The sequence below is a fragment of the Ornithorhynchus anatinus genome, chromosome 6, assembly GCF_004115215.2.
Source record: "Ornithorhynchus anatinus isolate Pmale09 chromosome 6, mOrnAna1.pri.v4, whole genome shotgun sequence".
Lineage (NCBI taxonomy): Eukaryota > Metazoa > Chordata > Mammalia > Monotremata > Ornithorhynchidae > Ornithorhynchus > Ornithorhynchus anatinus.
Genome location: NC_041733.1, coordinates 48,331,720 through 48,343,194, shown reverse-complemented (window position 1 = coordinate 48,343,194; position 11,475 = coordinate 48,331,720). Strand labels below are relative to the sequence as shown.

Here is an 11,475-nt window from a genome sequence, read left to right as displayed (position 1 = left end):
GCTACATCATCCGTAAAAGAACGACATTGTCCGCACCGTCCTCGCCGCCCCCCGTCGGCACCTCGGACCCGGGTCTCCCGCCCCGGAAAGATCTTCGGGTTCCCCCGGGGGCACGTCAAGAGCCGGGCGGTTGTGTCAGCTAACCTCTCGTTCGTTTTTAATCGTTAAATTAGAACAGTACAATCACTAGAAAAAAAGGTCAGTGCTTGGGTGGCTTTAAAGCCCCATCGATTTCCCCGTTTTTGTTTCTCGAAACCATTTCCGTCTCCGCTTGCGCGTCGCTAGCGCGCTACGGTCGTGTCCTTTCCCGGATAAAGGGGGCCGAGAGAAGCTTGACGTTAAGGTAGATCGTTGCTGAGGGTCCTTTCCGCGTTTCGGCGCGGGGCGGGGAGAGGGCGGGGCGGAGGGGGAGAACGGGCGGGGAAGGGGCGGTGGGGAGGCGGCTCGAACTTGTCTAAACCATCTATTCAGCTTAAGCTCCACAGAAAGCGGGCATCCACGGACGGGGCGTTGGAAGTGCACTCGATAGAAAACACGTTTTCCCAACTACTACAAATGACCCAGGTGGCTATGAAGAAACGGAACATCTGCTGGGTGGAGGGAGGGGACGGGGAGGGAAGGGGGAAGGGCGTGGAGGGCACGGGCGGTTGGTCACTCGCACCGTCGGGGGGGCGGGGGGGGGGGGGTACGGGCCCCTAGTCCACCTCCATGTCCCCGGGCGGCCTGGCGGACGGCGGGTCCTCGCCGGCCGCGTCCGCCTTGGGCCCGGCCGCCCCCTGCCCGTCCGCCGGCCCGTTGGTCTCGCCGCTGCCCCGGGCCTGGTCTTCCGACACCTCCACTTTGGGTTTGGGCCTGGACACGATGGGGTTACAGAAGGCCTCCAGTTCCTGCCGGCGGCGGGTGCAGAGACAGAGAGAGACACAGAGAGAGAACGGGTTCGGAGTCTCGGCGGGAGCTTTCGGGGGCGTCCCTGGAAACCCCAAGGTGGGAGTGAGGGGCCCGCGGTCGGGGTCGCCTCAGCGGACGTTTCCGGTTCCGTGGATGGCTCCGCTCGCTCGCCGGTCCCGCCTCACTTCCTTCCCGCCCCCGAGGCCTTTCCTCAGACCCACCCACCTCTCCGTCCCCTCGTTCCCCGTCCTCGGTTCCAAACCTCCATCTTCCCGCCATTCCTCCCCCATCGGGCGCGAGGTGACCCGAAAGGAGAACCACCCGATGGGCTCCAGGGGAAGACCTCGAGCGTCTCTCCCCGGTCATCCATCGGGGGCCATCCCAAACCGTCCAGCTACAGTCCGGGAACCCCGCTCTTCCCAGCCCTCCTCAGCGGCAAGGCTCCGGGCGCATTTTCACGTTGGCTGGGGCCTGAAGCGGCCGAGATTTTTTTTTTTTTTTTTTTTTTACCTTGGCCTTGGCGATTATTTCTGCTACTTTGACAACGGGGTCCTGGGTCAGGCCGAGCTTGTTCTGGGCGTTCATCTTGCTATTCAGCCAACTCATGGCTTCATTAATGGATTTCTCCACTTTGTCCATTTCAGCGGCATCTAAATGATCGTATTTTTCATCCTGAGAAAGATAGAAACGTGGGCGGGAATGGGAAGCGGCACAGCCTAGTGGCGTGGAGCCCGGGCCCAGGAGTCAGAGGCCCTGGGTTCAAATCCCCGCTCAGCCACTTGTCTGCTGGGTCACCCTGGGTAAACTGAACTTCTTAACACTTAACTTCTCTGGGCCTCAGTTCCCCCATCTGAAAATGGGGACGGAGACTGTGAGCCCCACATGGGATAGGGACTGCGTCCAACTTGATTTGCTTGTACCCACCCCAGTGCTTAGTAGAGTGGCTGGTACACAACAAGCGCTTAATAAATACCGTAATTACTACTTGGCTAAATCTTTTGAAGGGAATAATCCCTACTGGTTACTTAAAATCCTAGTCTTGTGAGCAGAATAAAGAAGGCAGTTTGTTCTCAAGTGGGATTAAGGGACGGTGAAGGAAAGCACGGTCAATCAATCAGTCAATCGTATTTACTGAGCGCTTACTGTGTGCCCAGCACTGTACGGAGCGCTTGGGAGAGGGCAACACAACGAAAGATTCCCTGCTCACGACGAACTTACAGTCTAGAGCGGGAGGTAGATACTTATAGAGATAAATCACGGATATGGACCATTAGTGCCGTGGGGCTGAGGTCCCTTACCAAGCGCTCAGTACAGCGCCCTGCACACGGTAAGCGGTCAAAAAATACGACTGACTGATTGACTCTTGTAACCTCTTCTTTTGGTTCCCCGGCTCCCCTTCCTGCCCCTTTCAGAAATGGGAGATTTTTATTTTACAGCAGTCTGGGGAGTGCGCAGGCTGAAGTACTTCAGAAATTAATAATAATGACGATAATAATATAATTACGGCATTGTTAAGGGCTTACTAGGTGCCAAGCGCTGAACTAGGGGAAGGGGAGAGATCCAAGATAATCAGATTAGAGCCAGTGGCCTGTCCCACGCTGGGCTCAGTCTTCATCCCCATTTTACAGATGAGGGAACTGAGACCCAGAAAAGTGAAATGACACGCCCTAGGTCCCCCAGCGGACAAGTGGGGCAGCCGGGATGAGAACCCAGGTCCTTTTGACGTCCAGGCCCGGGCTCTTTCCACTGGGCCACGATGCTTCTCGAATTAAATGAAACCTCTGCCGCTGGGCATCTCGTGTGGTGTTGAGCGGTGGGAATTTCACCGGGAATCGCGACTATTCCAATCCCCGCCCCGGAGTGACAACGTGAAACGTGGCCCGACTTGCCGGCCCGCCGGCCGAAGGCTACCTTGTTCTTGAAGGCTTCGACTGCTTTCATCAGCAGCTGGATCTTCTTCCCCAGATGGTTCAGCGCTTTCGGTCTCTCTTCGTGCTCCACGTATCTCGTGTGAATGGGCTGGCCCAGTTTCTGCAAGCGAGGAAGGAGGAAGAGGAGTTGGGCCGGGGGCGTCCCGACGGAATCGCCGAGGGACATCCGGGGGGAAGAAAAATCAATCAATCAATCAATCAGTGGTATTTATCGACTGCTTACTATATGCAGAGCGCTTGGACTAAGCGCTTGGGAGAGGACGATCCAAGAGAATGAGCAGACTCACAACGAGCTTACCATCTCCCAAATGAGCACAGTCTCTTCATCATCATCGACATAATGATGATAAAAATAACAGTGGGGCTCGTTCAGAGCTTACTACCTGCCCAGCGCTGTACTAAGCACTGGAGCAGACTCCCCCGATCTCTGTTTGGATGCAGCCCCTGTTCCACCTGAGACTCACAATCTGAAGAGGAGGAGGAGGGAAGAACCATTGACTCCCCACTTTACAGATAAGAACACTGAGGTGCAATGTAGCGGGTTGGCCTAGTGGAAGGAGCTCCGGGCCTGGGAGTCAGAAGGACCTGGGTTCTAATTCCGGCTCCGCCACTTACCCGCTGGGTTACCCTGATCAAATTGCTTCACTTCTCTGGGCCTCATTTCCCTCAACTGTACAAAACAGGGATTCCAAACCCGTCGTTCTCCCTCCTCCTTGGACCGTGAGTCCCATGTCGGCCTTGACTGTCTTGCATTTGCATCCACCCCGGTGCTTAGGACATACAGTGTCTGGCACACAGTGAGCACTTAACAAATGCCACGATTATTATTATCATGATTATTAGGATGATTATTATTAAGCCAGGCGACCTGCCCAAAGTCATACACTGGGCAAGGGGGCGGGAGCCGGGATTAGAATTTATTCATTTATACTGTCTACCTCCCCGTGTAGACTTTAAACTCATCGTGGACAGGGAATGGGTCTATTTATTGTCATATTGTACTTTCCCAGGCGCTCGGGACAGTGCTTTGCCCACGGGAGGCGTTCAATAAATATGCCTGACTGACTGACAGGTCGTTTCCTCCTCTTCCTCTGGGTGGGATGTGTGGAAGGGGCAGGAGGGTGAGGGAAGCAGGAAGAGAGTCCTTCCTAGCCGACAGTGGGCACAAGCAGTCTTAGAGCATGGCCGAGTGGATAGAGCCCGGGACTGGGAGTCAGAAGGTCATGGGTTCTCAACCCGGCTCTGCCACTTGTCTACTGGGTGGCCTTGAGCGGGTCACTACACTTTTCTGGGCCTCGGTTCCCTCCTGTGTCCAATGAGGATTGAGACCGTGAGCCCCATGTGACAGGGATTGGGTCCAATCCGATAAGCTTGTACCCACCCCAGCCCTCAGTACAGTGCCCGGCACATAGTAAGCGCTTAGCAAATACCAGAATTGTCATTATCATCATTATTAGAGGGGAGAGATGCCAAGGGCCGAAACCTCGGGGCCGAAACCTCGGCCTGACAGCCCAATTGCCCCAGAGATCTGAAAGGGGCATCTGGAATGGGCCTACTTAAATAGGCAGGGGGCACCTGGCTCAACTCGGTGTAAAACACAGAAAAAGCCCTCGCTTCCCTGCCTTCAGACCTCACACCACAGCACAGGGTATCACACTGATCTCAAATTCACGCCAGACTCTGGCACAGGCCCCTGATGACGCACAACTCTGGCACTATTTCTTCAAAAATTCCCCTTGCTCAAGGGTTTGTGTTCTGGCTGCACCAGGCCAGGACGGTAATCCCCCACAGACCAAAGGAGATCTCTTGGAGCTCGCCTAGCCTAGAAGCTCCTTGTGGGCGGGGAAAGGGTCAGCGTTACAGTGAACTCTCTGCATACAGTAAGTACTCCATAAATACCTCCGATTGGTTGATTTCTGGTGAAAAGGGAGAAGACAGAGAAAGAAAAAGAGACAGAGAGAAACAGAGGCAGAGAGAAGACAAAGAGAGAGACAAAGGAAGAGAAATGGAGACAAAGAGAAAGAGGATGAGAAAGAGAAAGAAACAGAGACAGAGAGAGAAACAGACAAGAACAGAGACAAACAGAGAAAGAGCCAGAGAGACAGAGAAACAGAGGGAGAGATAGAAAGAGGCAAAGACAGAGAAACACAGACAGAGAAACCGAGAAAGACAGAAATAGGCAGAGACAAAGAAAAAGAAATAGAGATAGATATAAAACAAAGACAGAGACAGAGAAAGAGGCAGAGAGAGTGAGACAAAGAGAGACAAAAACACACAGAAACAGAGAGACAAAGAAACAGACCAAAGGCAGAGACAGAGAAAGAAGCACAGAGGGAATCTGAAAGACAAACAGAGAAAAAGACAGCAACAGACAAAGACGGAGAAACAGAGAGAGAGAAAGAGAGAAAGAAATAAGCAGAGACAGAGAGAGAGATTGAGACAGAGAGAGAGAGAGAGAGAAAGAGAAAGCAGCCTGGAGAGTGTATTTCTCCAACGTAGCCGTGCACCGCCTTGGCAGCCCACTGAAGCTCCTCTGGAAGGGTCTGTTAGAAACATGAAGAATCTGTGCCCGTCCGCCGGACCCTCTACCTGCCCATATCGCCTTGATGCCCGAAGACGGGAAAAGCCACACACGGACCTCTCTTGGCTTCTTCCGGGGCTCCTGCAGTGAAGATGAGCCAATCCAACGCCTGCGATTCATTCATTCGATCGTATTTATTGAGAGCTTATTATGCACAAAGCACTGTACTAAGCTCTTGGGAGAGCACAACAGAACAACAAACACCCGGCTGTGCGAGTTCACGTCCGTGGGTACTTACAGACACACACACACGTTGCCAGGTGATTTTTTTTAAACTTGTTCTGGGCCAGAGGTGTCTCACCTTCAATTCCTGAAGCTTGTCGATATAAACCTGCTTCGGCTGGTCCTCGCCGTCCTCGTAGAGCCAGTTTTCGGTGTCCTCCAGCATTAGCGTCAGCCGACTTGAGTCCTAGTTAAAGGAAGCCCCGGGTGAACGGCACTCTCCTCCGACGTCGGAGGGAGATCACGGGGAAGGGAGACCGACGCGAGCCGGCTCTTCCAATTGCTACCGCATTAATGCCCTTCGGGAAAAATCAAACTGGGGCACTTCGGAAGGTGGCCCCCTCCTACCTCACCCTCGCTGCTCTCCAACTCCAGCCCAGCCCGCACACTTTGCTCTTCTAACGCCGACCTCCTCGCTGCGCCTCCATCTCGTCTCTCTCGCCGCCTACCCCTCCCGCCTCTGGCCCGGAACCTTCTCCCTCCTCATATCCGATAGACAATGACTCTCCCCCGCCTCAAAGCCTTACTGAAGGCCCATCTCTTCCAAGAGGCCTTCCCTGTCTAAACCCTCCTTTCTTCTCCCACTCCCTTCTGCGTTCCCCTGCCTTGCTGCCTCGATTCATTTTCGTCCCAGCTCTAAAGCACTTATGTCCATATCTGTCATTTTATTCATTTCTATTAATGTCTGTCTCCTCCAGACTGTGAGCCCCTTGTGGGCAGGGAATGTGTCTGTTATACTGTTATATAGTCCTCTCCCCCAAGCTTAGTACAGTACTCTGTACACAGTAAGCGCTCAGTAAATACGATGAACTAACGCCAATCTACTCGTCGCACCCCGATCTCGATTTTCTCGCCGCCGACCCCTCGCCCACATCCTCCCTCTGGCCTCGAACTCCCTCCCCTTTCATATACAACAGTCCACCTTCAAAGTCCTCCTAAAATCACACATCCTCCAAGAGGCCTTCCCTGACCAAGTCTTCACTTGCCCCATTCGCTCTTCCCTTCCTTCCGTGTCCCCCGTGCACTTGATCTATCTCCTTTAAACGCTTGATAATGACACCATCCTAAGCCCCACGGTGCGTACGTCTACGTCTGTAACTTATTTATGTATATTAAATGACTATCTCCCCTTTTAGAACGGTGCTTGATGCACAGAAGCAGGGCGGCCTGGCGGCTCGAGCCCGGGCCTGGGAGTCGGCGGAACCTGAGTTCTCATCCCGGCTCCTCCACCTGTCTGCTGTGGGACCTCAGGTAAGTCACGTCACTTCTCTGGGCCTCAGTTCCCTCCTCTGTCAAATGGGGATAAAGACTGTGAGCCCCATGAGGGGAGAGGGGCTGTGTCCAACCTGACTAGCTTATATCTACTCCAGTGGCTGGCACTTAGTAAGTGCTCAAAAAATACCATAAAAAGAAAAAAACCTCCAAAAAACAAATACCACTAGAAAAAAAGAATAAAAAAGAAAACGACCCTATAGATTTGCAAATAACAGTCGAGGAAAGCGCTAGGCTAAAGGGCCCAATCAGGTCAGGCTCCCAGGGAGCAGCTGGCGATCATGTTTTTAAGACTCTTACTATTACTTTTGGTGATTATGTTCCCCTAGGTTGTAAGCTCCCCGTGGGCAGAGAACATGTCAATCAACTCTGTCGTCGTGCTCTCCCAAGCACTTCGTACGGTGCTCTGCACAGAGTATGCACTCAATAAATACGACTGATTGATTAGTTGAATGGGTCTCTCGCCCATGAGACCGTCAGCTCCTTGCGGGCAGGGATGGTGACTACTCAGTCTACTTCGCTCTCCCCCAGTGCTCAGTCCAGTGCCCTGCCCACAGTGAGCGCTCGATAAATACGACCGACTGAGGTGCTGAAAGAGACCCCTCTTTCCCCCCTTAGCCAGTCGACTCCTTGCCGGCAAGGGCTGGTGGCTACTTAGCCTAGCGCCGTCTCCCCAGCGTCCAGTCCGGTGGCCCGCCGACTCGGGCTCCGCCCTCACCTCTTGGGCGACGAACTTCTCGAGGACGCTGGCCAGCTTGTCTCTCAGGTCGTACACGTACTCTTCGACGGCGTTCTTCGCGTCGTTCCTTTCCTTCTCCAGCTTGTCCTGCATGATCATCTTGCCCTGCGGAAGAGAGGCCCGTCCACCAACTGCGTCCGTCCGCCTGATAGCATCCGTCGGTGCTATTTATGGAGCGCCCACCGTGGGCCGAGCACCGTACCAAGCGCTTGGGAGAGGACGGCGTGACAGAGTTGGGAGCCACGGTCCCTTCTCACAATCAATCAATCAAGGGTATTTCCTGAGCGCTTACTATGTGCAGAGCACTGTAGTAAGCGCTTGGGCGAGTTGGGAGACACGTTCCCAGCCCACGATCCACAATCCCTCCCCGTGTATGTGTATATACCTGTAGTTTATCTATTTATTTATGTATATTAACGTCTGTCTCCCCCCTCCACTGTGAGCTCACCGTGGGCGGGAACCTGTCGGTCTGTTGTTATATGGGACTCTCTCAAGCGTTTAGTACAGTGCTTTGCACACAGTAAGCACGCAATAAATACGACTGAATGATTCCATCAATCGATCGATGGTACTGACTGAACGCCCGTCGTGGACCGAGCTTGGGAGAGCACAATACAGTAGAGTTGATAGACATGTTCCCTGCCCCAGATCAATCCATTAATGGTATTTATTGAGTGCTTAATGTGTGCCAAGCATTCTACTAAGCACTTGGGAGAGTACATTACCAGAGAGTCGGAGGACACATTCCCTGCCCACAATACGTCAGCCAGTGGTATTTATGGAGCGCTTACTGTTTGCCGAGCTCTGTGCCATGCGCTTGGGAGACGACAAAAGAGTTGGCAGAAACATTCCCTGCCCGCAACCCATCAATGGTATCTACTGAGCGCTTACCCTGTGCCGAGCACTGCAGAAAGCACTTGGGGGAGTCCGCTCCAACGGGGTGGGTAGACCGTCCCCTGCCCCCGACGAGCCCCCGGGGGCCGTACGGTCGTGGGCTTTTCCCCAGGGGGCGTTCCCCGGGGGCCCCGTGGAAAGCGATGCGTGGCAGGGGAAGAAATACCCTCAACGGAGGAGAGGGTCCACCTACCCCCCTGGGGCATCCCTACCGTCCTTTACCTCGTTTTCGATGTAGCTATTGATGAGATCCTGGCCCAGCTGCCTGTTCAAGCTGCACTGGACGGGCAAATCCACGCTCTTCACCTTCACTTTGGCTTTGGCCGCCTGGGCGGGCCGCTCCTGCTTCTCCGGGGCCTGCGGACACGATCCGGGGAGGTGAGGACCGATGCTTCCGTCCCACGCTCATTCGCTCGCTCATTCAACCGTATTTATTGAGCGCTTACTGGGCTCAGAGCACCGGACTAAGGGTTTAGGAGAATCCAGTGGAAAATAGATGCATTCCCCACCCACCAGGAGCTTACGGTCTAGAAGGGGAGACACCTGCCCCACCAATAGGTTTGGGGCAACTCCCGGGCTGTTGAAAATTAAAAAAAAATAAGTGTGGAATGTAAGTGCTTTCTATATGCCAGGCACTGTACTAAGCTTCGGGGATACAAGTACCAAATAAATGCCACGTGAGGACCAAGCATTTCCGGCTCGAAGAACGGGGCCTGGGTGACATTTTCTGAAGTGCAAGACAAAGGATTCAAACACCTCGAGAGTCACTGGGCAGTTTTTTTTTTTTAATGGTATCTGTTAAGCGCTTACTATGTGCCGTTCTACATGCTGGGGTAGATACAAGTTCATCAGGTTGGACACAGTCCCTGCCCCACTCAGAACTCACAGTCTTCATCCCCACTGTACAGATGCGGTAAGTGAGGCCCAGAGAAGTGAAGTGACTCGCTCGAGGTCACCCAGCAGGCAAATGGCAGGGCTGGGATTAGAACCCAGGTCCTCCCGACTCCCAGGCCCCGTCTCTATCCAGGGGCCAAGGGAACTGCATCCAGCGCTCTAGTAGGGATGGGGTTTGATGTGACTGTGGGCAAGTCACTTAACTTCTCTGTGCCTCAGTTCCCTCATCTGTAAAATGGAGATTAAGACTGTGAGCCCCACGTGGGACAACCTGATTCCCCTGTGTTTACCCCAGCACTTAGAACAGTGCTCTGCACATAGTAAGCGCTTAACAAATACCAACATTATTATTATTATTATTATTAAAAACGCTCACCTTGGCCTCCGCGGCCCCCGTGTGATCGATTTCCTCTTCCGGGGTGTGCTCGACCCGGCTCCTGGGCTGTCCGTCCTCCTGGTCCACCTGCATCGGATCCTAGGGAGGAGAGATCGAGGGAGCTTAACCCACCCGCCCATCCAACCATACAAATGACCCGACTGCTCTCTCGGGGGGTTTCTGGCAAGAGGGGCTTTGGGAGGAAGGGACCTGTTATGGACAGGGAACGCGTCCGTTCATTCTGGTGTTCTGTCCTCTCCCAAGCGCTGAGTACGGTGCTCTGCACGTTCTAAGCGCTCGGTAAATACCACGGATGGATCGATGGCAGGAACGTGTCTGCTCGTTCGGTTAACTGTAGTAATGATAACTGTGGTATTTGTTAAGCCCTTACTATGTGCCAGGCACCGTAGCACTGGTGTGGATACAAGCCAATTGGGTTGGACACAGTCCCCGCCCCACGTGGGGCTCACAGTCTTCATCCCCATTTTACAGGTGAGGGAACCGAGGCACCGGGAAGTGAAGAGACGTATCCTAGGCCACAGAACAGATAAGTGGCAGAGCCGGGATTGGAACCCAGGATCTGGCTCTATCCACTACGCCATGCCGCTTACCTATATACTAGCCCCTCCGAAGCACTCAGTCCGGTGCTCAGCACATAGAAAGCGCTCAATAAATATCATTGGTTGATTGACTGTGAATAGAGTACGTGTCTGCCAATTCTGTTTTACTATCCTCTCCCGAGTGCTCAGTCCAGTGCTCCGTGCATTGTAAGCTCTCAGTAAATATCACTGATGATTGACTGATTGGGGGGCTGGAATGACCCACCCGGACCCCTCGGAGTCGCCGAGAGGCGCTGATCAATCTTCCCACAAGGCCACGCTGCTACTGTCCTCAAATGCAATTTTATCTGTTTCTGTAATCCCTGTATGTAATATTTTTACGAGATGTTCTTCCCCTCGACTCTATTTATCGCCATCGTTCTCGTCTGTCCGTCTCCCCCTATTAGACCGTAAGCCCGTCAAACGGCAGGGACCGTCTCTATCTGTTGCCGACTTGTTCGTTCCAAGCGCTTAGTACAGTGCTCTGCACAGAGTAAGCGCTCAATAAATACTATTGAATGAATGAATCTGTAATCCCGGCTCCGCCACCTGTCTGCTGGGTGAGGCTGAGCAAGTCACCTGACTTCTCCAAGCCTCAGTTCCCTCATCTGTAAAACGGGGGTGAGGACTGTGAGTCCCACGTGGGTAGGGACTGTGTCCAACCTGATGGGCTTCTATCTACTCCAGCGTTAGTATAGTGGCAGGCACGTAATGAGCGCTTAACAGAGATCATTAAAGAAAAAAGTCGGGGGGCCGGATCTTCGACAGCGGCCCGGGGGAGGGCTGGGGGAGACAGGCTGGCGACCGGGGGTGTCTCACGAACCGGGTCGTCTTTGCCCTCCCTCTTGCCGGGCGCCTCGGTCTCCATGGGCAGGTCGCCGGGGTCCCCTTCCGACGTCTGCTTCTCCACGATGGCCGCGCTGGCCACGCTGAACACGCCGTGGACGTTGACCCGCACTTTGACCTTGACCTTGGAGCTGTCGCCGTCCGACTGCGGGAGGACGTTCTGGATCGTGAAGCGACCTGGAAGGGGGAAAAAGAAGGGGAGAGGAGAGAGGGTCCTGAGGAGACTCATGAAT

The 11,475-nt window shown here is 53.9% G+C and overlaps 1 protein-coding gene across 1 annotated transcript in view; it reads right to left on the bottom strand.

Annotated features, from left to right (window-relative positions):
• Positions 1-130: 130 nt before the first annotated feature.
• The window catches only part of HSPA4L (heat shock protein family A (Hsp70) member 4 like), a 39,943-nt gene continuing 28,598 nt past the window's right edge, over positions 131-11,475 (bottom strand). Inside the window, exons 12-19 of the mRNA XM_029067636.2 lie at positions 11,220-11,419; positions 9,798-9,896; positions 8,750-8,884; positions 7,613-7,738; positions 5,702-5,809; positions 2,800-2,919; positions 1,399-1,560; positions 131-887 (exon numbers count right to left, since the gene is read on the bottom strand). Coding sequence (XP_028923469.1) covers positions 696-887; positions 1,399-1,560; positions 2,800-2,919; positions 5,702-5,809; positions 7,613-7,738; positions 8,750-8,884; positions 9,798-9,896; positions 11,220-11,419 — 1,142 coding nt within the window. The 3' untranslated portion in view covers positions 131-695. The remainder of the gene's footprint in view (positions 888-1,398; positions 1,561-2,799; positions 2,920-5,701; positions 5,810-7,612; positions 7,739-8,749; positions 8,885-9,797; positions 9,897-11,219; positions 11,420-11,475) is intronic.